The 24,304-nt window shown below is 41.5% G+C and overlaps 1 protein-coding gene and 1 long non-coding RNA gene across 2 annotated transcripts in view; one reads left to right on the top strand and one right to left on the bottom strand.

Moving 5' to 3' along the window:
* Positions 1-24,304, bottom strand: part of LOC132526880 (uncharacterized) — a 248,661-nt gene that overhangs the window by 194,722 nt on the left and 29,635 nt on the right. The window lies entirely within an intron of this gene.
* Positions 21,015-22,488, top strand: LOC132527976 (NHP2-like protein 1). Its single transcript, XM_060163966.1, has one exon. It carries the CDS (start codon positions 21,169-21,171, stop codon positions 21,553-21,555), a length of 387 nt encoding a protein of 128 aa, XP_060019949.1. The 5' UTR covers positions 21,015-21,168; the 3' UTR covers positions 21,556-22,488.

Below are 24,304 nucleotides of genomic sequence, written 5' to 3'. Positions count from 1 at the left end.
GTCTGGCCTCATCTGTGCTCCAACTGGTTAAACACCAGTCTTAATTCACATGCTCATTTTCTGGGGCTGCCATAACAAACTACCACAGATTGGAAGGCTTACAGCTACGGAAGTTTATTCTCACGGTTCTGGAGGCTACAAGTCTGCAATCAAAGTGTTGACAGGGCCGTGTTCCCTCTGAAGCCTGTAGGGGAGCATCCTTTCTTGCTTTTCCACCTTCTGGGGCATCCAGGTGTCCCTTGACTCACTACAGCACAACTCCAATCTCTACCTCCGTCTTCACGTGGTCATTTTCTGTGTCTGTTTCCTTGTCTGATAATGACCAATCACATTGGATTAACCAACAACCCTACTCCAGTCTGACCTCACCTTAGCCCGTTACATCTGCAATCACCCTACTTCCAAGTAAGGGCATATTTTGAGGTACGAGTGGTTAGGACTTCAGCATATCTTTTGGGGGGACATGATTCAACCCAAAATAACACCTTGCTGTTAGGAGTCTTCATCAACTTCTTGAATTACTTAGATATCTCCTCCACGCCCTTCATCCCAAGACCTCTGCAAACACTCTTCCTTCCGGCTATTCTTCAGCTGGTTACTCCAACCATTACCCTACTGCTCTTTCCCAGCGTCACTGCTCCATTTCCTAGCCTCGCACAATACTGTCCCATAGCATTTACCCCACTTGTTATTTTCTATTTTACCTGTGACTCTTGTCTTCACATCGTCTTCCTCACCTTCCTTCCTCACAGACAGGGTCTATGTCAGTTCTGCATCCAGGTGTATCCCTAGCACGGAGCACAGTCCCCAGCACCGCTTAGTGAAAACTGTGCCTTGATATGTTTACCATAATGTATGTGAATAGACAAATGAATCCTAAAATCAATGAAATTAGAGCCTTTCTGAACAGACATTCCAGAAAGAAGTCTCTACCTTTTCACGTACTACCTAGTGCCTAAAATGAAAGAAACAGAACCGCCCTCAGTGTGGTGTGTTCCTCTTCACTCAGGGTGGGGGCCTGGGTGTGCCTCTGGAATTTTGGAGTCGCTGTTAAGTTCCTGTCACTGTTAAAGTCGACTCTTGCAAAACAGTGAAACGATCGGCACACTTCTGAGTGCCAGCTCCTGTCTGTAGCCCCTTTGTGGAGCGTGTATGCTCTTCCCTTAACAGATGCTTGAAAAGAGAAGCTGTATCATTTTCATTCGGTGGATCTCTAAGGAGAACTGAGCTCTGTCTGATCGCAAAGCTGCCTTTGTATCGACAGCTTGTATGAGCAATAGCTCTGGCTATCCAGCCTGGCAGGAGTACGTAATGTGCTATCTAGCTCAGTTAGAAACTCCCCTGAAATGAGATGTTGCACATACTTTCATGGGAATAACTGGACGAGTCTGACCACAAGCCCCAGGAGCATGTTAAATACAGTGGTGAAAATCCACTGGGTAAGCTTGGTTCAGGAATAAGGGTTTGATGGTTCTCCTGGTGGTTGAGAGAGTTTTTAGCAAGGAAAGGATTCCCCAGAAATATATGACTGCTTTTCTTCTGTTCTTCCTTCCACTGAAGAGCCTTCTCTGAAATTCTTAGCCCCTATTCTTTTCTTTTCTTTACTATAGATGCACGTTCTTTCAAACTGCGGCCCATTTACAACTGAATCACCTAGTGAGAGCACGTCCAAATCTTAATTTCTCCCCAGACTTACTTAGACTTCCCAAGGTAGGGCAGAGGAATCCTCTTTTTTAACAAAATTATGGGGGATTCTTATGTGCCCTAATATTTAATGACCAGTTTAAGATAAAAATCTATGGTAAGATTTCTTCAATGAGTATTTTATTAATTCATCCCAATAGAAAAATTACAATATTTAGGTTTTATATGATTTATTTGAATCATTTAAAGTTTGCATTGTTGGAGCTAAAACTTTGAATGCTACATAGAAATGCATTTAGATTCAAAAAGGAATGCAAAGTGTAAGGGACGCGCCAATCACTTTGCGTACCATGCCTCTCCTTGTGTGAGGAGCACTGATCCTGGTCATAGATCATGCCACTAGAAGTAGGCACCTGATCTGAGCTGGGCCAATCAGATTAACCCAATTAAATTAGCTTTGAGAACAGGAATCAGGAGTAACACCTAGGGCTGTGGCTGGGATTGGGTTTATGGCTATTGTCTTGCTCCAGTTGCAACAGAGAAGTAGAGAAAAACATTCTGCAGAAGAGAACAGAATGAAGACAGAATGACATGCGTGCATAAAAAGAAGCACGAGGCTCTCAGGGAGGAGGAGGAAGTTTAGTTACTGATTTTCCAGTATCAGGTACCAGGTCTGATGGGCAATGTGCAATGTTTTTTGGTAAAAGAATGCCATTTAGTTTTTGTATTCTTGTTATCCTTGTAACCAAGGTTTTTGTTAAGAAAAGTGCAGAATTAATTGGGTGATGAATAAGGTAGGGAGGATGAAGGCTCCACACATCTCACTGGGTTTTTATTCAATGGCATGTACCAGCCTGACATGTATTTAAGTGTTCAACTCAGTATTAATTTTCATGTGTTCTGGTCTGGTTCTCCTGTCACATTGTTTGAAAGTACTAATTCTCTTAAAAGTATATTTGAAATCAGGAACCAGAGCAGGTGGAGTTAATCTTTGACTTGACGACTTATGGCATTGTCACCAAAGGGAAAATGACTCATAGGCAACATTTGTCACTAACAAGATTTAACAATTGAATAAGCATTCTTAAGCCCCTTTTATGTACTGAGACATCTTCATGACATGGATTTCTGAAATAAACCATCTTTTGTATCCTAAATACAATCACAAAACAATACCCATAACTCAGTGTAGTGTGAATCGTGAGGATCGACAAGAAGTAAGATTCTTGAAAAAATAGCTCATCAGAAAGGAAAACTGAGATGCTAGAATTGAAAGACAAATCATCACCTGGTCTCTTGATTCTAATATCAGTAAATCTGTCTAATTACTGTCTTCAGTAGTTTAGAAAAAAAAGAAATTTCTATTCAAAAACTCACCATCAAGCATGATGAACTTTAACAGACCTAAAATAATATGAAAACTAAGCAGCTCTTTCCGCTGCTCTACCCCAGCAAGATGCCCATTTTCTTCATTTATTTGGGCAATGCCAATTTGGTGTTTGTTCTCTGGGAAGAGCCCTTCAGAGGAGATTCTGGGTTCGAGATGGCCAGAAGATAAGTGTTTCATTACTTTTAACACACACACACACACACACACACACACACACACACACACACACACACACACACAGAGTCATCAACTTCCACATATGTTTGCTTTTAGAGGACAGAGATGGTTGTCTTAAATTAGCTTCACATCTAGAGTAATACCCTTCTCTGAATTAAAATTGCATCCAACAGACACCACACCAGGACCTAATTATTGCAAAACTGGCATGGGGTTTAAATTACTTGGGAAACTTTAACTGATTTGTCTCCAGAGTTGGTATGAGGAAAGATGTGGGTTTCTATGCTTATCCCGAGAACTCCCTAATGCTGCTATCAAATCCAGCATAGGAGTTATTATTTCTCACTCTGGGGCACATATGGTCTTCTAATAATGCTACTTCTTCATTAGTTAAAAAGGGCATCCTACCACATGTTATCTGGTTTGCCTCCAAGAAACAAGGTCTTGTCTGGCATTTTTTAAAATGTTTCCATAAAACTCAATCTACGTGTTTGGGGGATGCCTAGTACTGATTCTTCTAGATAGGACTAGCAAGCATTTCTCAAATAATGTCCTCTGAGATGCTCTGATGAAGAAAAAATATTCTGCACTCAAGTAATCTTGGGAAGTCCTGCAAAGGCTATTTCCCTCCTGGAGGATCACAATCCACCTTGCTGCATGAGGTCAGGGACTAGGTCTTTCACAGTCATTCTATACCCCTGCGCTCAGTCTGAGATTGGTATATAGTAGCTTAGTATGAAACATAGATTAGATAGAATAGTAAAGGCTCAGGAAGTCTTCGATAGGGAACTATTTACCTTTATTTAGCCTACTATTTCCCCCAAAGGTTTTACCTTAAAAAAAAAGTTCTTCGGTAACACTGCAACAGAGGAAGAAGAGAACTAATGCCATGTTTTAACTGCCTCCCTCATTCTTTAGGGTATGCATTCTATTACTTTAGCTCTGCATGTCAAGAGCTAAACATTAGAGAAATGTCGCTTGTGCCCAAAGAGCTCATTAAGTTCTCTTAACAATGTTTCCATCCCGCAGTTCCGAGTTAGTTGTAGCTATTACTTGTTGTAGAGAAGTTTGCAGCCCAGAAACCTTGTTAATAAGCAGAGTCAAGAATCGTAAAGTGAAAGTAACCGTTAACAACTTGAAGTTTTACAGAAGCCTTGTGATCTAGCCTATGTGAGAAGAACAAAGAAGTGTTAAGCTTCCCTTGAAGCCCAGGTGGCCCCGAGACTGCAACCCGCCTTTACCCTTTAATCTTGAACCCTCCTGCTTCCCCTTTTCCCTTAGTGTAAAAGAAGCCCAAATTCTACTCGTAGTAAAGGTGGTTCTCTAGGACTTTAGTCCGACGTCTGCTCGGTTTGCTGGCTTCCTGAATGAAGTTGTTATTCCTTGCCCCTTGTCTCTCGACTTACTGGCCAGTCCTGTGGCGAGAAGTAGGAGCTTGGACTTGGTAACAGCACCGTATTACATTCACAGACCATAATTTGATAATGATTATTGTCCTGCATTCTCTAAGGTTTACTTTCTTCCTTCAGTAACAGAATTTTTAAAAAACCTAAACTCAGCTATCATTCAAAAATACACATCTGGTCTGGAAATCTACATAGCATTTTATATTTGAAAGGTCAGGAAAAGGTAAACAATGGGAGAAATTTTAGAATGCATAAGTCCTTGTACCCCAGAATCAGCTGTGTCACAAGTTCAAGACACTGACAATTTTAATGTACAATCCAGGGCTTACCACGGAAACTTCTGAGTAATTTGGGGCTCAGCTTAAAACAAGACACAGCTAGGGACAGCTTCTCATAATCTTACAGGCCTCTGTCATCCTCTCAGACCCTTTTGGTGCTACTTCTCCCTTGCTAACAGGTTCAGCTACATCACCTTCTTCCACTGTAGCATTCAACACAATTTTAATCAAATAATTAGGTAATGATTTGCTTAATAACCATCCTTCTCTATAGACTGGAAGCTCCACAGGACGTAGATGGTGTTGGTCTTGCTCGGTGCTGCCTAAAATCCTGTGCTTGATGGGTATTTTGTTTTTTGATATTTCTTGGATTCATTCAGCTTTTCCAATTAAACGGGGCTTAGAAAACGCCACAGAACTCATGTTAGCTAACATTTTTTCCCTAACAGGACATTGTTTTTACTAAGAGAAAAAACAGTCAAACATCATTGTGGAAACCATTTGAGTAATTAAAATAGAGATTTCAGTTGTACATATTTCACTAATGAAAGTCATTATTTCCTTTTATATGTCTGGTCAGCATTAGTTAAGTACTTTTATTTAACTCAGCTGCATCTCCTAAGCAAGCCCTGGTGCTAAGAATAATGAAAAGGCTATTTTTAGGGATTGCTTTCCTCCAGGAGCAAGTCATCTAGCCAAAAGCTAAATCCTCATGGAAATTAGGACTGGTCAGGCCCTAAGAGAAATTTCATTCTAAGTAGATTGTCGATGAAAATTGTTTTATACAAGTTCTTTCCTTTGAATTCCCTCTTTTCTCTCTATCTCAGGATCAGACCTTGGCAAGGTTGCTCTAAATCATGTTTGCGGCAAGTAAAGTAGATTTGCTTGGTGTGGGTTCCTACAATCTTATTTTCCTTTATTTTCTCTTTTCCTTTCCTTTTTAGTCATTTTCACAATCACCATTCCTGCCCTTTTAACCAGCTGTTCAGAAGACTGAGCAACAGGAGAATAGCTGAAGAAAGGATGGAGGAAGGTAAAACCACTTAGGTTTTACTTTAAAAAAAAGACATTTATCTTGATTTTCTGTAAGCTGTTTTTGTTTTTGCTCTCCCTTTTTTCCCCCTCCCTCTTATTTCGTATTTTAACCCTTGTTTCTTTCTTTCCATCTTCCTGTATATCCTTCCTTTGGATTTTAAATATCTGATGGCTGTTTTATCTCTCTCTCACCAATATACTGTTTCGTGGATTCTCAAGCATTTGTATGCCCAACACACATTCCTACCAAAAATTTAATGTTAAAGATGAATCATTAGCCAATTCATTAAACTAGGACTTGGTTTATATTTGAGAAATCCCATGTAAGATTCTCCTCATTAGACTGTTTTTAATAGAAAAAATTCTGCCTAATACTGAAAGCTGTAATCAAGTCAGTAGGTCATAGGAAACTGAAGAAATGCAATGTGGAAAATCACCTCACAGAAGAAAAGCCATAATCCCAGAAGGTAACCACCTTTAGGGGAACTTTAGGCAGGGTCTGTTTTGCACTGGAAACTCTCCCAGTTCTGCAGATCCACACTTAGAATCTGGAGAATCCTCAAGTCACCTACTATTGTAACTTTGTCTTTTGAAAGCAGTGAACACATTTTTCGGACACAGAATTAAGACATTAAGAAGACAGACTGGAGCTGCTTAGGCTGACAGAGGGGTGCAGGCCAACTGATTTGCCCGTTCTCTTTCCCCCAGGTCCCCTCGATAAATTACAAGGTTCAGAACCCATTTCAAAACCTGGATTTAATTTTATCCTAACTGTAGACGAACAGCACTTCTGGTCATTTAACTTCATATTTAATGTCTTCCTGGGTGCTTCACTGATACCTCACTCAGTATGCAAGAAAATCTTGTGGCCACCCTTCAGCCTCTTCCCCAAACTAATTTCATTTACTTTCACAAATTAGACTTGTGGGACAGGGACCACAGTGCCTTCCTTCACTTCATGTCTTTTTCTAAGGAGACCCAAGGTGATAGCCTTTTGCAGAAATAGTATTCTGTGGAATCCCTTCCAGACATCCCTCCGCACAGGTTAGTCCTGCTGTCATTTTGTTCTCTTCAGTTTCTATCCGCCTTAGTAGAGAACACAGACTTCTCAAAGTTCAAGGGATTTTCAATTTTGGTGAAGAAGAAAAATTAGCCTGCCATTTGAACTTTCCAGTGTTCCTGAATCGGCTTCGTTTTGCCCGGCACTCAGCAAACCCAAGAAGCCCAGACCCCGAGGTTTACAGCAAAAAGGAGGTTCAGTAGAAAGACAGCCAAGAGAGAAAACAGAAGAACACATCTCAAACCCACCTCCCGCCCGCCCGGAAGGCAAAAGGCTGGAGGAGAGTAGCAGCCTGGGGTGGGGTATTTATGGGATGAGGAACAAAGCAGCAGGGCGGGCAGAGGCATGCGGGGCGTGGGGAAAGGTGATTGGAAAAAGGTGCGGGAATCTTCCTTCTGCGCAGGCGTAACTAGGCTACAGGGCTCCGCACGGGCAACTGGAGGTGCTTAGCACGATCTGAGGGTGGAGTTTTCCGTCCTCTGACGTCAAAAGGTCACCGAGCAGACACTGGCACATGCCCAGTTGGAGGGTCAGTGGGCCTATCTTGGCGTAACAGGCTCAGCTAGAACTAGACACAGCTGAGTCCAAGTTCCTGGAAAACAACTCAGGTGAACGTCTTACAGTTTAGGCTATGTGCCCCTTGGAGGACAAGCAAGGGTTTTGTAGCAACAAGTAAAACGACCTTGATTAGCGAAGGCAGGTTACAGGTGACATGGACTTAACTAATGATTGGGTAATCATTACCCAATGATTTCATCAGGGTCTGTAATGAAGTACTCTGCTGAGAAGTCAGGTTTTAGAAAGTAGTTTGGATCTTTCTTTAGTTGGGGATTTTTGAGGACAGACTGCTTAATATGTGCCCTGATCTTGGAAGGACAAATTGTTAAATCAGAATTTCCTTTTATTTGGGGTGGATTTCCCCAAGTCCATCCAAAAGTGTTTGTGAAACTGCTCAGTATAGGAGGCTCCCTAAGAGGAATCGCAAATCCATGCCTTTATGAGAGAACCTCAGATACGTCAAACCTTATGCCTCCTTTCTTATAACTCTTATTTCTTATTGGCATCTTTTATCTCTCTAGTTATTTCTTTTCAGTTAGTTGTTTTTCCCCAATTATTTTTAAATTCTCAAGGGCAGGACCATGTCTTACATTTACTGCAGAGCTGAGCAAATTATACAGATGAAAAATTATAAAAATGCATTAGTTGATAATCCTTTCCACTAGTAGTTAATAAAATCTGTACCAAAGTTTTGCTGTCTATTTCTCCATTATTCCCTGCAGACTGTTAGCTATTTATGTCTCAATAGATGGACAAAAGGGAATAGGTGAGAGTGTGGGAATTAATATTTATTGAGAACCTACTCTGTGCCACATATTATACCAGGTGCTTTGTGCGTTTTATTTCATTATACCTTTCCAACTATCCTGAAATGTCAGAATTGTAATCTTCACTTTACAGATGAGAGTTGGCATTGGAATCCAATCTTTTTAGAACTCAATGACCATAGCTTTGTCTCCAACCTAGGATGCCTCCTGGGGTCTCATAAAAAGGACCCATAAATCCTTTTCTCTTTGCATTTTGAGAGAGTAAAACTTGATTCTAAGTACTCTGTGGTTGAAAGGCGTTTTTACTGGAGTTAAGCAAGGGGCCAGAGAGGATCCAGCTGAAAGCTTGTGTTCCCCAATGTGTATTAACAAATCATGAGTTCTTCAGGAGGGTTGAGAGATAATACGTTAAGAATGATTCTGTGGCCAAATAAGTTTGGATATTGCTGGGTTATACAACATTAAACTGACTTCTTGGAGCTTTTAATTGATTAATTCATTCTACAAATATAGAATAGCTGGCACTGCACTATTTGCTAGCCTATAGACACTGATCCTGCTCTCATGAAACTTTCAGTCTAGTGGGGGAGACATATGTCTAACAAGGAAGAGAATTAAAATTTTGGCATGTCCAGGAAACTGAAACTTGGCCACTGTGTTCAGAGCATACAGAAGAAGAGGGACAGCACGGAGTTTGAAGAGGTGGGAAGTCATCAGATCATACCAGACTTTATACTTCATAGAGTTTGGCTTTTGTTCTACCGTATTTGAAATAGAAAAGCCTCTGACGCTACACAGTGTAAAGTCAATTTTAATCGAGCCACCTTGCTGCTCTGGGTCCACATGAGTGACTAAAATGAAAGCTCTACAAGGACAGGGCTTCATCTGTTTTCTTCACTGTTGTAATCAAAGTGACTGGGTTGGTTCCTGGTGCATAACAGGTGCCCAATGAACCTTTATTGAATGAATATGTAATTTGGAGGAAAGCAAGAGTGAAATTTAGAAATCCAGTTAGACAGATATTGCCAGAGTCCAGGTTAGAGGTTATGGAGCTTTAGATCAAGTTTATGTCAGGAAAGAAGGAAAAAAGTCAACAAAATTAAGGACTATTTTGGAGACAGTAGTATCAGGACTTCCTGGTGGATTTGCTGCTGTAGTTAAACAGGAAGAAAGAACCAAGGATAACTGAATTATCAAGTGGCTAATAATGGATAGGTTGATTATTAGGTTACTGTCTCTCAGCTTGAAGGCTGCCCTTCTACACTCCACGGTGTGGTTCTGGGGCTGGAACGCAACAAACCACCTTTCTGCTTTCCCAGCTGCTCCCTGTCAATCTCTGCCAATAGCAAGTGTGACAGAGAGACTGAAAAGCAGGAGAAAAGAGAAGGGCCCAGGTCCTTCCTGTAGGCTTTCTGCTCCCATAAAAATCACTCCAGCCTCCGACTTCTTGACCCCAGCAGAAGCTCTTCCTGCCCATGGCAGAGGCTAACCCAGGTTGCAGTTTTCCGACACTCACAGAACCAGCCTCATGGCCCTCCTTTCAGAGACACCAGTGCCAACTGGCACTGCTTCCTTGGGTGTCTGACCTTCACCTCTAATTTTTTTTTAATGTTTTTTATTGTCGTAGAAGTCACATAATATAAAACATACTATTTTAACCCTATTTAACTGTACAGTTCAGTGGCGCTAAGTACATTCACATTGTTGTGCAACTCTCACCATCATCCATCTCCCGCTTTTTCACCTTCCTAAACTGAAACTCTGTCCCCATTAAACACTAACTCTCCCTCCCCCTCCCCCCAGGCCCCTGGCATCTACCAATGTACTTCATGACTCTATGAATTTGACTATTCTAGGTACCTCGTAGAAGTGGAATCAAACGGTATTTGTCTGCATCGAATGTATATTGGAATGCATTTTTAACGTTAACTTAATATATGTCCTGCAAACAGACTGTACCTTTTTTTCCCCCTGTGCTATACAGTAGGCCCTCACCAGCCATACTCATATTATCTGGTTAACAACTCTATACCTATATATCAAATACAAATATATCTTTGTATTTGAACAAGTCTCTGTTCAATTCACTGTTGTGGTTTCTCTCCCAACTGGACTCTGATCGATCCACTTGGCTTCTAATTTGATTGAGAGGAGTATGGGAAAGACTGGAAGATGCATAAATCAAATTGAAGGGGAAGAAGTGAAGAATTTGGAACTAAATATCTCTAGTTTGAAAGCCTGTGATAACTGCAAGTGGCGCTGTCAAGCAGACACTAGGGTAGATAAGTTTAGTGTTCCAAGGAGAAGGTTAAATGATATATAATTTGGGAAGTCAAGACTTTCGATCCACGGGACTGGATGATATCACCTTGAAAGAGAATGGAAAGAGATTAAAAGAGATTTCACCTAGAGACACAAGAAAAAGGAGCCCTAGGATTGAGTAGCTACTCAATATGTTTATACTCACTGTGAATCAACAATTGTTATGAGAAAGAATCAAATATATTTTAGGAAACACTGGTCTAATCCTGCTCCCCTTCAGCCATGCAAGGGATGCTGCTGGGGAAGGCAGCGTGGTGAGCAGCCAGGCCCTGGGGGTCTCCTCTGGACCACTGAGAACACGTTCCTCCTTGCGGGCTATGTCGGACCAACGGGCATTCTCAGACCCAGATGCTGAAGGGCAACCTCCCAGGAAAGGAGAGCAGGGAACAGAATCACCCCTGCAACGTGTGAAGACATTTTGCTGTCAGCTGCAAGAGCTGAACTGCTAGCTGTATAATGTAGCAGATGTCACCATCCACTTGACGCCACCCAAGTTCAGTCTTACAGGTCTTCTCTGCAGTGTCACTGGCAATTTAAGGAGGATACAGATAAACACCAGTCCCTGACAGAGAGTGTCTTACAGAAAGGGGAGATTCTTCTTCAGTGCTTGGTGGATAATACCCCAGTGTAAAGGATGTCCTTGGGAGGGTCTCAAAGCAGCCCAGGAGGCTGGAGAGCCATGCAGACGGTCTGTAGGACTCTATCTTAGCCTCTCTGGCCGTGCTTGCTGGTTGCATCCTCATCCCTGACAACACGCCATTGGCACAAAGGAGCACGTGTGAGGGAGTTTAGCCTGGCAGCAACTTCTCAGGCAAAGATGTAATCTGTCAGCCAAAATCTGGCTGGTGGGGGGAAAACAACTTTCAGGGAGTCCTTGCAAGAGCCATTTAACACTGAATTCAAGGGGAAAACTCACTTGTACTAGCTTTAAAATGCCTTTCCCTTCCCTGAAGTAAGGGCTATCAAACTACTCTTTTTTATTGAAAATGAATCCTTCCAAGCTGAAAAAGTATCTCCTGTGTCAGACCTTCTAGATCCTAAGCAAAGTACAAAGCAGCCAGGAGATAAACAGACGGACTGAGGGGAAGAATATCTCAGCCCTACATTTGTGACTCTCCTCTTTCCCCACATGGAAGTCGGCAGAGGTCTGTGGTTAAATGCATGGGCTCTTAAGTCAGCAAAACCAGATCTGAATCCTGGCTTTAATGCTATCCAGCTGTACAATTTTAGGAAAGTTTGCCTTTTCTGAGTCTCAGTTTCCTTGGTGGTAAAATAGGAATAGGAATTTGTACCATACACTGCTGTAGGGAGAACCAAATTAAGCAACATCTCTAAAGGGGTTAGCACAGAGCCAGGCACATTGTTCATTATCAATAAGTGGCAGCTGATGGTAGTAGTTAAGGCAGCCATCAGAACAGTAGTAGAAGAATATCCTATATGCCTCTATGCGAGAGTCCATACCCAATAGTTTCTTGCAAAGTGCTGAGCAGAGCATGGCTCCTTTCTGTAGACTTCTTGTTTAATGGAAGTTGTGTGTCAAGCTTCTGCCACTTTAGAGATCCTTTAAACAAAATATTCTTCCTAATAAAGGGACAAGCAGTGAACAGCTGTGAGCATGGCCTTGGCTGTCTAGATGAAAGAACTCAACTCCTTATACAGTGTACTGCCAAGTTTCAGGATAATTCGTGGCTCAGCCAAACCCAAAAGGAAGGTGGTGAACGGCAGAACCTAAGACTAGGACAATACCGTGAAAATTTAGAAAGACTGATCCGGAGGAGGTCAGAACTGGTGTTATGCCTTGAGTTTGAGGAAAAGGGCCTATTTCAAATTTTAAAATATTCTCATCTCTTACAAAATGCCTCCTGACTTCTGTCCTGTGATTTTTAACTCAAGGTGTAAGGGGGAGTCTATAGGTGGCTGAAAAAAGACCAGTCACATTATTTTTATCTTGACGAGCAAAAGGCATTTCAGAATAAGTGCCGGAAAGTTTTTGTTACATTTGTGTAGTCAAAACCCTGTAACAGGCTAGGCTAGTTTTAGGCTTTGGTAACAACCACCAAATCTCAGTGGTTTAACACGTAAGAATGTATTTCTCGATGACTCAAAATCTGCTGTAGATCAAGCACTCCCTCGGCTGCTGTACTGCATGCAATGACTCAGAGATCTTATGTTCCCACCTCTCAAACCTGGGCTCCACACTCCTCAGGGAAAGGGAAGAGGCTCCACGAGAATACAGGGAGGTTTACTGCTTGCGCCTGGAAGGGACATGGGTCCTTGAAAGTTGGGCTCCCTGAGAAGACTCATAGATGGTGATTAACATGCAGGAGGATTAATAAAATATGTAGGTTGCAAAAAAAAAAAAACCACGCAGGAGGTTTATTAGGGAATACTTCGGGGATCGATATTTTTGGAAGGGAAGGGAAGAAGCAAAGTTGGAAAGAGAGAGTAGTTGGGCTATGACACAGTCTCAACAAAGGCCTCATCCAACCCCACAATAACTCTGAATTTGGAATAGTCCTTCATGGTTGTCCCCTTTGGAAAAAGGATGGGGCTGGGATTTCTATCGCTAAGCCTCTTAGACATTGCATGTGGGCTGCCTCAGAAGGAGTGTGATACTTTCGGAAAGACACCTCTCTTCAAACAAGGCCATCCTCTAAGTCTAAGAGGTGAATACTGTTACTTAATCTTCCTAAAAGGTAGGAAAACAGACCTTTCTGTTTGAAGGGGAAGATCTGGGATGCACAGCACAGCACACCTGTACCAAGTGGGATGAGTAAGGGAGAAACATAAAAGACAAAATCAGAGAGAGAATATTACATAAAATTATTTTTGGCAACTTGAAACAAAAACCAGACAACAGTCACTTAACTGAATATAGGTGTATTTTTATCACATTAGAAAAAATCTAGAGGTATGGGGTTCAAGGTGGTATCACATTCTGTGCTATCAGGGCCTCAAGATACCTTTATCTTTTGCTTCTCTATATTGAGCATGTAGGCTTTATCCTCATGGTCATGAAATAGTCACTCTCCCTATGGGTATTCCATTCCTAATCAAGGCAGGAAGAAGATAGGCGAAGGGTAAAAGAGCCATGCATGCTGAATTTGTCCTTTTCGGAAATGATGGGGAACAAGAGCTTTCCCAGAAGGACCTCACCAGAAGTCTTCCCCTCATACTTCCTTAGCTAGAAATGGGTTGTCTGGCTACTCCTAACTCACGAGAATCCAGGGAGTTGAGAGTTTATGACTGAGCTCATGCTGTCACTCACAGCATCAGATTTCTGCTCACAAGAAAGAAGAGAACATTGATACAGTATTGGATAGTCAACCAGCACTGCCTGCCACAGGCAGGCAGACACCAGATCATGTAGGACCTTGGCATCCACAGGAAGGAGTTTGGATTTTATTCTAAATGTGACGGGTGGCCATCGAAGGGATTGAAGGAGGAGAGTGCATGACTGAATTGACTCAGGCAGTTGGATGCAGAATGGGTTATAGAGAGGAAGGGAGGGAGAGGGGAGGCCATATAGGAGGCTGTTGTCTTAGGTCACCAGGGAGATGAGATGGCTCAGGTGACAGGGGCAGCAGTGCACAGGGGGTTTATGAAGACTCTCCAAACTTGAACGTGTAACTGCCATCTTGGCCAGATAAACCCATTCTGCTTAGACTCCTCCTACCATGAGGGGAGAGAGGCTCCTGAGAGGTAAACACGGTCTCAATTTGATCAGTCCCTTTAACAGAGCCTGCGGTCTTGGAGCTGAAAGCCAGCCTTCCCTCTAGGAAGATAAGGTATCATTATCTTCATTTTATAGATGAGACAGTTGCACCTGCGAGCGACCATACCGTCTCTTTAACTTATGGTTAAAGACAATTACTTGAATTTGTTTCTGAATCTGACATTTGTGACACTTTGCTGAGTATTACATTTGTTTCCTTCCTCTACCTTTCTCCTTAGTTTCATTTCTCCTTTATTTATTTTCTCCTCAGTTTACTATGCTCTTAAGATTTCCAGATGTCCCCTTCAATACCTTTTTATGGGTTAAACCCGGACTGAAGATATGTATAAACAGCAAAGAGGAGAGGACTCCCTGGTAGTCTTATAGGTATAGAAAAAAAATTGTTTCTGGAAGTTTTGTCTGCAAATAAACAAACACAGGCCATCTGGCACCACCAAGCGGCTACTCCAGGAGTTGCATAGGAAAAAGTAAAACTTGTTTTTGCTTCCTGCCCACCTGAGACACCAGACACCAGCAAATAGCTTGATTGCATACATCTTGGAGTGATGTTATTTCATGAGCTTCTCTGAACCCTGGGATTCTCTCATGTAGATTTGGAGGAGAGTAAATAGTCTTTATAAGATGGGAGAAAGGATCATTGCTTTAGATCTTTCTTTGACTTGAAATATTCTTATCTCCATATATTCTGAATCCCAGAGTTTCCCAATTTATCCAAGGTCCTTTAGCTGGTAGGCAGGAAAACTGGGACTTGATCACTTCTCCCTGGCTCTTTGTCCAGTGTTCTCACAACTATGGTATCATAAATCACTGTTATATATAGACAACAGTGGCCAGAAGAAATCATGCACTTTTAGTTAGAAAATCAGTCTTGACGATCAGTGAGGGATAAAGATTGGGACTTCTCTGACTCTGATCCCTGTATCATTTACTGGCATTCTTTAGTAATTAGTAACCTCCACATGATAGGAACTCATCAAATGTATTTTGAATGAAAGGATGAATGAGTTTCTTTTCCATTCAGCGTAGCTGGAGTGCAAACAAACAATGTCCCAAGCCATTCTACAAGTGATCGTGTACCCAGAATATTATTTAACTCCTTTCCCATTGGGCTTGTCTCACAGGCGTTTCCTCGACATAGGAGAACAACTACGGATATATGATGATTACAATGTTTGATTCAAGCAATCAGCAATAAGCTTTCTACATCAGTCTAGTCCCTCAAATTACTAGGTTGTTGGATGATGCCAACTGATGCTGCAAAAAATATGTCTGAACAGTTCTATAAGTATGGGGACAGCCATCAGAATCCTGTCATTATTCAGTAGCCTAACTTTTGAGAAAGACTTTTCAATAACTGGCAGGAGATACAGTAATGGGACCTTAGCTGTGAAAACTTAATACTCACTCTCAGTCCTGGCCTAATCCTAACAGTGACCCCCAATGGGTCTTATATGATTGAATCATCTCTTCTTTTAACTTCAGAGCCTTTATCTTCCTTCAAAGAAAATTCTGCTGAACTTATACTTACAGCTCTTTCTCCTATGCCTATGTCTGTTTAGAATTCTCCATTTTCATTATCTCAGAAAACAGCGTAGTATGGTAGACATTTGGAACCAAAGAGCTCTGGATTTGAATCCTGGTATTGGCACCTTATGGATTTATGGTCTTGGGCACAAACCTCAACCTCCCTGACTTACAGTTTCATCAACTACAAATTAAGGGTATTCATACACTGAAAGATTTACTGAGCACAGTATCTGATATATACACACACACACATCATATACTAAATAAATGGGTGCAATTCAATCATTATTACCATTGTTATCATTAAGGTAATTTCCATCCAAAACAGTTATCTACAAATTTACTTTTTTGAAATTTGGCCTGGGTATGTAAGGTCATTAGGATGAGTGTGTCTCTTCTGTGTGCAGGTATTCTAGGTCAGATAAAAGATCAAATGAGGGTATTTTCCCCTCAGCACTATCATGTAACAGGGGAACTAATTAGCTTCCATTCGCCATCTCTTGGGCCACCTTTCTGTGTTGTGCACAGTTGTAATTTTTCCACAGTATGGAAGTTTAAACTGTATTAATAGGGAAAATCTGCATGGATGTGTGACGATATCAAAAATATCAATTGTACTTTTAGTATCTGTTTTTTGGAGAATGTACATTAAGTTCAAGTACCTATGCATTCAGTAGAGTTTTCACTTAAGTTAGTTCAAGTTAATTAAATTCATAACTAATCATGACAGCATCTATATGCTTTTGTAAATCAGTCATATGTTTACCATTAGGATGTACTGATTGAATCCCGAGTCATTGCTTACTGAGTTCATGAGTTCTCAGACCCTTTGTGGTAATGCCAAGGTCTTCTATGGGTCCCTGGTCCCTGGAAGGGCCTCCCTGATCTGGTCTAGACCTCTCATTTTTTAGTCAAAGCTACTGTGGATTACAGGTGTGAAATGGTTTACCCACAGTCATATGGTTGGTCCATTTCAGAACAAGAAATTGGACCCACGTATCTAGATCCTTTATCATATACTGATTCTGCCACACTACAGTTTCCCAAACTTCAATCCCTCTTGTATAACACCTTCAAAATTCTTCCCATATCTGTCTATCTCTATGAATATTATTCACTTAATACTTGTGTTCAAATCAAATTTGTTTGCTCACTCCTTAAAACCCAGACTTGTCCTAAGGACTATCCATAAAAACCACTGACTTTTAGATGCTAGGTTTCCCCCCCCAAAACTCATTTAATTATTATGCAATTATTAACATTTCTCTATAAAAATGTATTCATGTACCATCTTGCATCATCTCAGACACCACGTGTGGTACATGGACCACCCAGTATATACCCAGGCCAATCCTTGGAGTAAGAATTTCAGTGTTTCTCTTTCCTTCCAGTGCTTTTCTTTTCCCTCTTGCACATCTCAGTGAGCACTCTGGATAATCTTGTAAAGATGGAGCTTTAAACTCTTGTGAATTGAGGCACATACCCAATTGATGCCCCAGAAATGTAATTTAAGCTATATCTGAAATAACACCTGTCTCTAATGTAAATATGCACTGCAATTCTAGGTTCTGGTCCTTTTAATATATTTGCTATTTATTCTTTCTGTTTTCAGAGATTCTGAAGGAAGGATTATGGTCTGCTACAGTAAATAGAGCATGAAAATCAGGTCTGGCTTGAATTTTATCCTAGACATTAACCCTATCTCAGCTTTTGCAGGCTACTCTTACTGGCTGAGGTGTGGCCAATAATTAACCTTTTTTCCCCCTGCTAAGAACACGTTAACCTTAAAGAGAAGATAGATACACATCATGTTTCAATTTTAAATGGTTCTGCACCATGGGATACATTTCTCTCTGTGTTGCCATCCTAGGGGCTGTATGTAAATTAAGCATGGGATAACAGAGTGGTGAAGTGCAGGCACTTGTACTTCGCCTGCCTGGATTTAAGTAACAACTCATCTACTTCTAGTTTTTTTATATTAATTCCTTAGTCCATGTCAGTCTCAGTTTCATCATCTGTAAAATGGGGATAATAATAGCAACTACCTCATAAGGTTATGAGGGATAAATAAGATCTGATGGATTAACCTCTTAGCCTATTGCTTGACACTTACCAGGAGCTTGGCAAAATTAGTTTTTATTATAATAGTAAGGCTGGTTTACACCTTGGAAATCTAGGGTTTTATATAAGTGGGATGCTCAGGAGATACCATTTTAAAGGGCATGAAATGACCGGTAGTTTCCCATTAAAAAGGGGAAAATGTTAGGTTACTGCCTATTGACTCCTTCTTATACCCCAATTAAATTCTTAAATCTTCCATCTCAGGAAATCACTCCCATCACAACAAAGAAGTAACACTATTGCTACTTCCTCATGGGGATAATACCATAATACCATTGTTGGGCTGGCCAAATACTAGCACCTAGATTGAAAGTGGTCAACATCCTTCTAAGAAAAGGTCATTTTTTCTTTTAGCAGCTCTTGGGGGTGAGAACCATGTCAAAAAAAAAAAAAGCACGTGGCTTCACCAGACACTAAGGCATTCAGGGAAGCAAATGCCTCATGTCAGAAAAAAAAAGAAAAAAAAAAAAAGAGAGAGAGAGAGAAAGTGCAACCCTTTTGCACAGATTTCTTTATCAAAGCCAAGACAACTTAAAATATAAACTGGCTGACCTACTGGAACATTTATACCCATTTTTCCCTTATTTGACAATGCTCACTTGCTATTGTTCTTTTAAATCCTAATTTATTTTGTCCTTACTTGGAAGCTATGTTTCCACCATTTAGAAACAACAACAATAAAGCCATGCGCACAAGATCAAAAGACAGAAATCAAAGGGTTTTAACTCAGAACTGGTAATAATCCAGCAGAAAAAGAGAAAAAGAGAAGTGGGGAGCTTCATCTACAGAGGAGACACCAGATTTATAAAGTCATTAAGCATGGTTACTTCATACAGCTCTCAAGTCTGTTTCAAATGAATATTTCAGGTTCTGACTCTCATTAGAACTGTAGCTAAAGGAACTAAAATGTGATAATGCAGCATTCCTTTCTCCATCCCGAGCACTCCCAAAATTATCTAAATTTTTTATAAGATGGTTTATGGAAAATGATGTTGAATTGATGGTCAGGCCACCTGGGGTCTATCCTCAACTCCACTACTAACTGTAGAGGCCTTGAGCTAGTTTATTCCTGGGGTTCATGTCTCTCATCTGTAAAACAGAGGAGGTATTATCACTAACATCCTATAATTCCATCACCCAGAACGACAGTGCGTTAGCAACTGAGGAAGTATTTTAATCTGAGCAAGTCATTTGATTAAACTAGAAAAAAACAAAGGGGGAATAAGTTTTCCAAAGAATGCTTTTCCTTTCAACATTTCCATGTGGGAAAAAATCCACATTAAAAAAAAGTTTTAAACCCTCTGATTCTCAAAACAACAAACAAAAAACACCCCAAAACAACAACAAAAACAAAATCGCACAATTTAAACAAGTTTTGTTCAAAACTCAGAATTCTGATATACTACCCTCTAGTGGAGACTGGAAGCAACGTTGCTAATTCCATCTGAAAGTACATTCAGACCTTTTGTTCACAGGACCGGAGTAGGGGGAGTTTTGTTTAAATTGTAATCATTTACAGTCCTCAAAGTGTAATCCAAAGATCTGGGCCCTCAGAATCAACCCAGCTTGCCAGAGCTCACTCAAGAGCAACTCAACCAGGCTCTTTGAGGGTAGGGTCTAGGGGTCAGCACAGTTAATGGAGAACTCAGCTAATTCCTAAACCCACTGGAATTTAAAAACCAATGTTCTAGCTCCCTGAGAGGCATGGTATGAATGTGAGCATTATCATAAATCTAGTGTGTAGTTAGGAGGCAAATCTCTAAACCTTGAGGAGAGGTACAAAGTTAAATTCTCTTTTCTTCATCTCAAGAAGTGGAAAATAAATACAACATCAGTTCCCTGGCAACTCCAAGATAAGGATCATGTTCCTTTGCACAGCACACAAGGTGCTTCACGGTCCACACGCTACATCCCAGCCACCAGGCCCTGGTGCTTCTATTACTCTTTGCCTCTGCGCCATATTGATACTATTGCCACCGTTAAATTCCACCTAGAAATCTATGCAATTGATTCTGCATATTTAAACGTTATTCACTCTATATGGAATATGCCTTCCTCCAACTTAAATTTGATTGGAAATAGCATTCCATTTTTATTTATCATTAATGAAACTGAAAAGGATAATGCTACACAAAATTGAGATCAACGGCAGAAGCATCAAGAGTTGTTCTGCAGGCTGCATTTATTCTATCCCATTTCCATACGCCACTTTTTCCAAGTGTTTGCTGTGCAGAGACAGCCTATAGCAATGTTGCCAATGGCCATGGCCATTCCCCTTTCCAATCACATGGCTGACCTCAAGCCCCCTTCTTCTTTACCTGAGTTTAGAAATACTTGAGCAATAGACCCAGGGCAAGTATAAATAAAGATCAAAATGTCAACTTTATTTCTGACAAAAGCTTGGTTGGAGACTGCGGCTAGACCTTTGGGTACCACTGGAGGGAAGGTTTAGGACTACAGAACAGGCATCCTAACCAAGAACTTCTGCCCTGCATTGTTTTGGGGTCAAGATGGAAGAAAAGGAATCATATTCTCATGTTGTAGTCTTTTAGCAGTTTAGCTCTCCCCAATTTATAAAATGAACAAAGGGCTGCCTCTAAGAAGGCCCAGCTCAATAGAAACTCTGGAGCTGCCCCTCTGCAGAACTGTTAAATGAGAAAAGTCGACTTTCTGAGCTCTGAAATTTATTTTTCAATATCTATTGAAATGATAACTTGCCTGTAAGCAGCGTTCTTGTTAACTGAGTGCAGTGTGTTCCGCTCTGGGCCAAGTGGCCTGTGCTGATTGCTTGTTTCTCATAAAAGATGTTTTGTACATGTTACAGGCGACAGTTAAATGCAGTAGTAAAAATTTCAATTATTAATGTGATACTGAAAAGCTATTTCCTTTCTAAACAAAGTTTTTCTTGATGTAATCGTAGGTTCACATGTAACTGTAAGAAATAATACAGAGGTCCTTGCGGCATCAGGCAGGACACCGCCGAGGCGGACTCAATGGTGAGTGTTCCCGCTGGGCCATCACCCATGGGTCACCACCTAGAACCGCGGTGCCGCAGCGGCACCACGGCACCGCACACATGTATAATCTGCAGCCTCCAAACCCAGGGTTAGACGGCACCGCTGCGGGCGAACTGCTCAGTGCTCAGGAATGACTGAGGCTGATGTAAATCCGAAGGCCTACCCTCTTGCAGATGCCCACGTCACCAAGAAACTATTGGACCTCGTTCAGCAGTCATGTAACTACAAGCGGCTTCGAAAAGGAGCCAATGAGGCCACAAAAACCCTCAATAGAGGCATCTCTGAGTTCATTGTGATGGCTGCAGACACCGAGCCCCTGGAGATCATCCTGCACCTCCCACTGCTGTGTGAGAACAAGAATGTGCCCTACGTGTTTGTGCGCTCCAAGCAGGCCCTGGGGCGAGCCTGTGGGGCCTCCAGGCCTGTCATCGCCTGTTTTGTCACCATCAGAGAAGGCTCACAACTGAAGCAGCAGATCCAATCCATCCAACAGTCCATTGAAAGGCTCTTAGTCTAAACAGGTGGCCTCTGCCACACTCCCTGCTGCTGACTGCTACCCCAGGGGTTATGTATCGTTTGTCTGTTAGCATATAGTATTTCCAGCGACCTTCTATTGTTATAAAATATTTTAGTGCTCAATTTGGTTTTTGTATTTTTGTATTGTTTTTGTCTTGTTTTTAGGTTGTCATCTCCTTCCCAGCCTCTCCTGTAATCTCCACTTCCACTCTCTCTCTGCCATCTTATCCTCCCTTTTGGAAAATGCATGCCCAGAACAGGTGGAAGCAGGGTGGGTGACACCATTCAAAGGCAGGGAAGAGCCAAGGTAGAGATTTGGTTCCAGCTTTCAGGTGCCACCTTCCTACTGTGCAGGGCATGATGGAAGTAAGCACTGTCCACTTTGTATCCCTTGTGCCCAGCATACAGGATCGTGTTTGAATAATCAAGGGGTTTCCTTTGCTCTCTAGGACATTATGTATCATTTGGGGAGGAAGCATGTATTCTGTGAGGCTGTTGGGTGTATGTCCCAAGAGTCAGTTTCTGATGTACCCCTGATGTTTGCTTTTGGTAATATATTTCCCCCCAACTCCCACCTATGCCTCTGAGGGTGGCAGGGCAGCAACATACCAAAGAGATAATGCTGCAAAATTCCAGAGGCGCCTTGGTGAGTGAGACATGGGACAGCTGACCTAGGTCTTGAAGGTGTGGCAAGAGGTTCTGGAATGGAGGATTCTGGGCCAGTCATGGAGAACTGGAAGCTACAGCAAAGATGATGGAATTCAAGGGAACATCCTTGCTTTGGTGAATGGAGATTTCTTCAGACACTTGGTACCAGCTCTGAGAGCCCTTACCCCTTGCCTATTTCCTGCCATGATGTGGGTCAGATGTATGTATTCTCTATCACATCAGAAAGACAGTGCTACTGTGTCACTCTTGTGAGCATCCTAATACAGAACACATACATTCGTAAAATAAAAAAAAAAAAAAGAAAGAATACAGAGAGATTCTTATACACTTTGCCTTATTTTTTCAGTCTATTTTCTCTCTTATGGAGATTGGGTGAATTCTACTGTGTCCTCAAGATCACCACGTTTATCCTCTGTCATCTCCACTCTACTCTTGATCCCATCCACTGAGTGTTTCATTGGTGATATTGTATTTTTGAGTTCTATAATTTCCTTTTTTTTTAAGATAATTAATTTTATTTCCTTGCTGAAACTTTCTATTTTTCCATTTGTTTCAAGAGACTTTATAATTGATTGCTGAATCATTTTTATGATGACTGCTCTAAAATTCTGGTCAGGTAATTCCAACATCTGATTACATCTGTGGATGTTGCCATCCGTTGGCTGTCTTCTGCCTTTCGAGTTGTGATTTTCTTGGTTCTTGGTGTGACATGATTTCAAGTTGTATTGTGGACATTTTGCCTATTATGTTAGGAGACTCTAGGTCCTATCTAAATCTTCCATTTTAACAGGCAGTCACCTGTTTAGATTTCACGTATAGATCTTGGCCTACTTTGTGGGCTGTGGTTTCAACGGCAGTTTAATTTTCAGAGCCTTTGTGGTATTTTTTTGGTCTGCTTGGTTTATGCCTGATGTTGCAAGCATGACTCCTTTTCCATCTGGGAGAAGAATGACCCTCCTGGGCTGCCTTCTCTTGTTAGGTCAGGGATTGGGATATGATGGGTCCAGGCCATCTGCCCCTGTTGGGGGACACCCTGCCACTATTTTATTCCTTAAGTCCTGAGGAGACCTTCTCACCTTCCTCTTACACCCTTTCAGCATTCTCCTTGGTTGTCTCTTGTGTGGTTTCCAGGGTTTATATTTCTGTGGAGTGGGGAGGAGCAGGGAGAAATTCATCTACACCATCTTGCTCTGACCCAAAGTCACTCTATTTTATTTTAAGGAAGGAAAAAACTCAACTGAAACAAATAATTCACATCATTTTTTCTGTGAGTCAGTTTCCATCTGCCATAGGGAAGAGGCAACATTAATTAGCCTTATTGGTTTTGCCTCTTTTTCTTCTCAGCAGTTCCTTCTTTTTCCACTCTCCACCTCCCCTTACTTGCCCCCCCTTTAACCGTCCCATCTATGGAGGTATAATTTTGGAATGATTTTTAAACAGGAGAAACCAGTGGCAGGGAATGCAGAAACACAAAACAAAACAGCTTCCATGTTAGGTTAAACACAAAGGCAGCTATAAAACAGGGAGCCATGGGGCTTCCCTGGTGGTGCAGTGGTTGGGAGTCCGTCTGCCGATGCAGGGGACACGAGTTGGTGCCCCGGTCCAGGAAGATCCCACATGCTGCGGAGCGGCTGGGCCCGTGAGCCATGGCCGCTGAGCCTGCGCGTCCGGAGCCTGTGCTCCGCAACGGGAGAGGCCACAACAGTGAGAGGCCCGCGTACCGCAAAGGAAAAAAACAAAAAACAGGGAGCTTTAGGTACCAGTGGTTTTGTAGTACTATTAAATGAATTCTGTGATTTCCAATAAGAAGAGATCTGACATTCATTCACTTAATTTTACTGACTGATGGAGCTTATATGTTTCAACATTCTTAGAGGTTATTTGTATTTCATAGGGATCAAAGTGAAACAAAACAGAGCCCTAAAGGCATAATTTCAGACAGCAAAGAAGTGAGGATATTATTTCCTAACAGTGAGTTTTGAAGTGTGGTAGAGGATAATTCAGTATATTCGTATCTTGGAGGAAACTATAGTATTTTTAAAGACTGGATTCTAAAATTATCACTGCTTTGTTATGTTTTT

Source organism: Lagenorhynchus albirostris, chromosome 10, assembly GCF_949774975.1.
Source record: "Lagenorhynchus albirostris chromosome 10, mLagAlb1.1, whole genome shotgun sequence".
NCBI lineage: Eukaryota > Metazoa > Chordata > Mammalia > Artiodactyla > Delphinidae > Lagenorhynchus > Lagenorhynchus albirostris.
This window is presented reverse-complemented; position numbering and strand designations above follow the sequence as displayed.